The sequence below is a fragment of the Sitodiplosis mosellana genome, unplaced genomic scaffold, assembly GCF_009176505.1.
Source record: "Sitodiplosis mosellana isolate CC-2019 unplaced genomic scaffold, AAFC_SMos_1.0 Smas_scaffold_61, whole genome shotgun sequence".
NCBI lineage: Eukaryota > Metazoa > Arthropoda > Insecta > Diptera > Cecidomyiidae > Sitodiplosis > Sitodiplosis mosellana.
This window is the reverse complement of record NW_022595303.1, coordinates 201,207-203,128: the sequence shown is the minus strand read 5'-3', so window position 1 is coordinate 203,128 and position 1,922 is coordinate 201,207. Positions and strand designations below refer to the sequence as shown.

The following is a 1,922-nucleotide window of genomic DNA, read 5'->3' as shown; positions in this document are numbered from 1 at the left end:
TCCATTTCCATATTTTCATCGATATCACCATTTCCTCTTGAATCGTCCTCATCGTTTTCGAATCGCCCGGTACTTGGTTCACCAAAAGTCACATCCACATCCTCCATACTTATCGATGGTTCTTGTTTACACGACACAGCAGACAAATTTGGTGCCATTAATTCCTCATCTGAATCGCATTCATTTTCATCATGATTTGGGGCAGCCATACTCCTGGAGACGTTATAATTCGTGAGGTTAATTTCAGAATGTAGTCATTGAATAAGGCCGGATCGAATGGTGTTCTTGGTTCTTCAAGTTCAAATGATCCATACTTTTCGCGAAGATTCTTGATATACTGTTCCGCTTCCTGGATGGAAAAATTGATGAAAGAACTTAATTTAATCGATTTAAGTTGCGATAGTTTTTTTTTGAATTCACTCTGAACATCGTTTTACCTCAAGCGCTAATTTGTATTTCGCATCGTTTACTTTCGCGTTTTGAGCCTTCCCTGGGCTTTTCTCAGAGTATAAAAAGCATTTATCGGTGGGTACATTATCATTTATACGATCGTTGCCAAAGTACCGAACGTGGACAGTTTGCCCATCGACTGACATCAGTTTCGCCGGCCAATATCGCGTATTCTTTCCATGCGCCCAAATTATGAGATGAGGCATATTACAAACCATCGTAAACCTAAAAAATATTATCAATAAATACAAAAATTATAAATCAAATAAATAATTGTAATTATAATCACCAACGGGGTCGTGTGTCTTTTTGATTCGCATTAATATGACACTCCACACACTTTTTTACACTTTCAATTTCAGCCGAAACGGATTTTAGTAGTTTTTTCGCGCATGTCATCTTATAGTGATTATCTGTGAATTGGAAATTAATAAATAGATTGAGATATTAGGAGTAGAGGTCACTGAGTAGATTCCTGTTATCACAAGAAAATCACTCAGAAACTTGTGTTTTTTCTTAACCCATTTTCTATCGGGTGTTTGATTTCCCATGCAAAATGTTTGATTTTTCAATTATCTAATGGAAAATCCACTAAGTAACCATTCAATTCAAATTTCAACTGAAACTCACCTCCAAAAAATATGCCACAGTTATGAACAAACCACTGGACGTCTGCATAAAATTCGTCGAGGCTGGTATATGAATTGGCTTTTGCTCGTATTTTCGGCAGATCAATCGGATTCAAAATATCATCACTAGCGCAAAAAATATCTTCTGCTACATTTGCAACCAATTTCATTCGTTTTGCACCTCGATTCTTTTTCTTATTCAAGCCTACATATTCCGACTTCCACACTCGATGAATAATGATTGGTATACGTTTCAACTCAATTTTCCTAGAAAATATTGGAAAATTGAATTATTGAAGTTGCTTGAAAATGCATTTTTTTGGGCATTTATCTGTGGTTACATTATCGTGTCTTACGTATTTTTGGACGTTTTCAATTTATTACAGACGAAGCAGCACCAATTATCGGCAGCATCAATAGGAAGTTTAACGTCTACACCATTTTCATTTGTCATACAACCAATGTGGAATGATCGAATGCATGTTGAACATTTCAAAGTGGTTTCCTTCCCGCAACACTTCCAACAATATGCATCATGTTTTTTATCCTGAAATTAGAGTTCATTTTGTGTCAATTTATGTTTTCAAAAGTCAATAATCGATTATCTTCTGTTTCTAATTGATAAGGGTACTATTTCCAAGGCACACGATATGGAATATGCATGCACGATGATTGAAATTGTGAGCCTTGGAAATAATGGCTAAAATAATGAACAGTATTTTGATACATACCATTTGATTTGCTGAATGAAATTCCATATCGATTGGGCAGTTGATAACTTCAAAGGTATACAAAATTGTGAACGTTGATACTTATTTTAAAATGACCCAATAGATTCACATA

At 35.2% G+C, this 1,922-nt stretch overlaps 1 protein-coding gene across 1 annotated transcript; it reads right to left on the bottom strand.

Moving 5' to 3' along the window:
- Nucleotides 1-6: 6 nt before the first annotated feature.
- Nucleotides 7-1,922, bottom strand: LOC129570591 (MYND-type zinc finger-containing chromatin reader ZMYND8-like). Its single transcript, XM_055450261.1, has 6 exons — nucleotides 1,811-1,922; nucleotides 1,436-1,626; nucleotides 1,081-1,346; nucleotides 740-863; nucleotides 438-675; nucleotides 7-349 (listed from the first exon to the last, which is right to left on the bottom strand). Exons 1-6 carry the CDS (start codon nucleotides 1,835-1,837, stop codon nucleotides 158-160), a joined length of 1,038 nt encoding a protein of 345 aa, XP_055306236.1. The 5' UTR covers nucleotides 1,838-1,922; the 3' UTR covers nucleotides 7-157.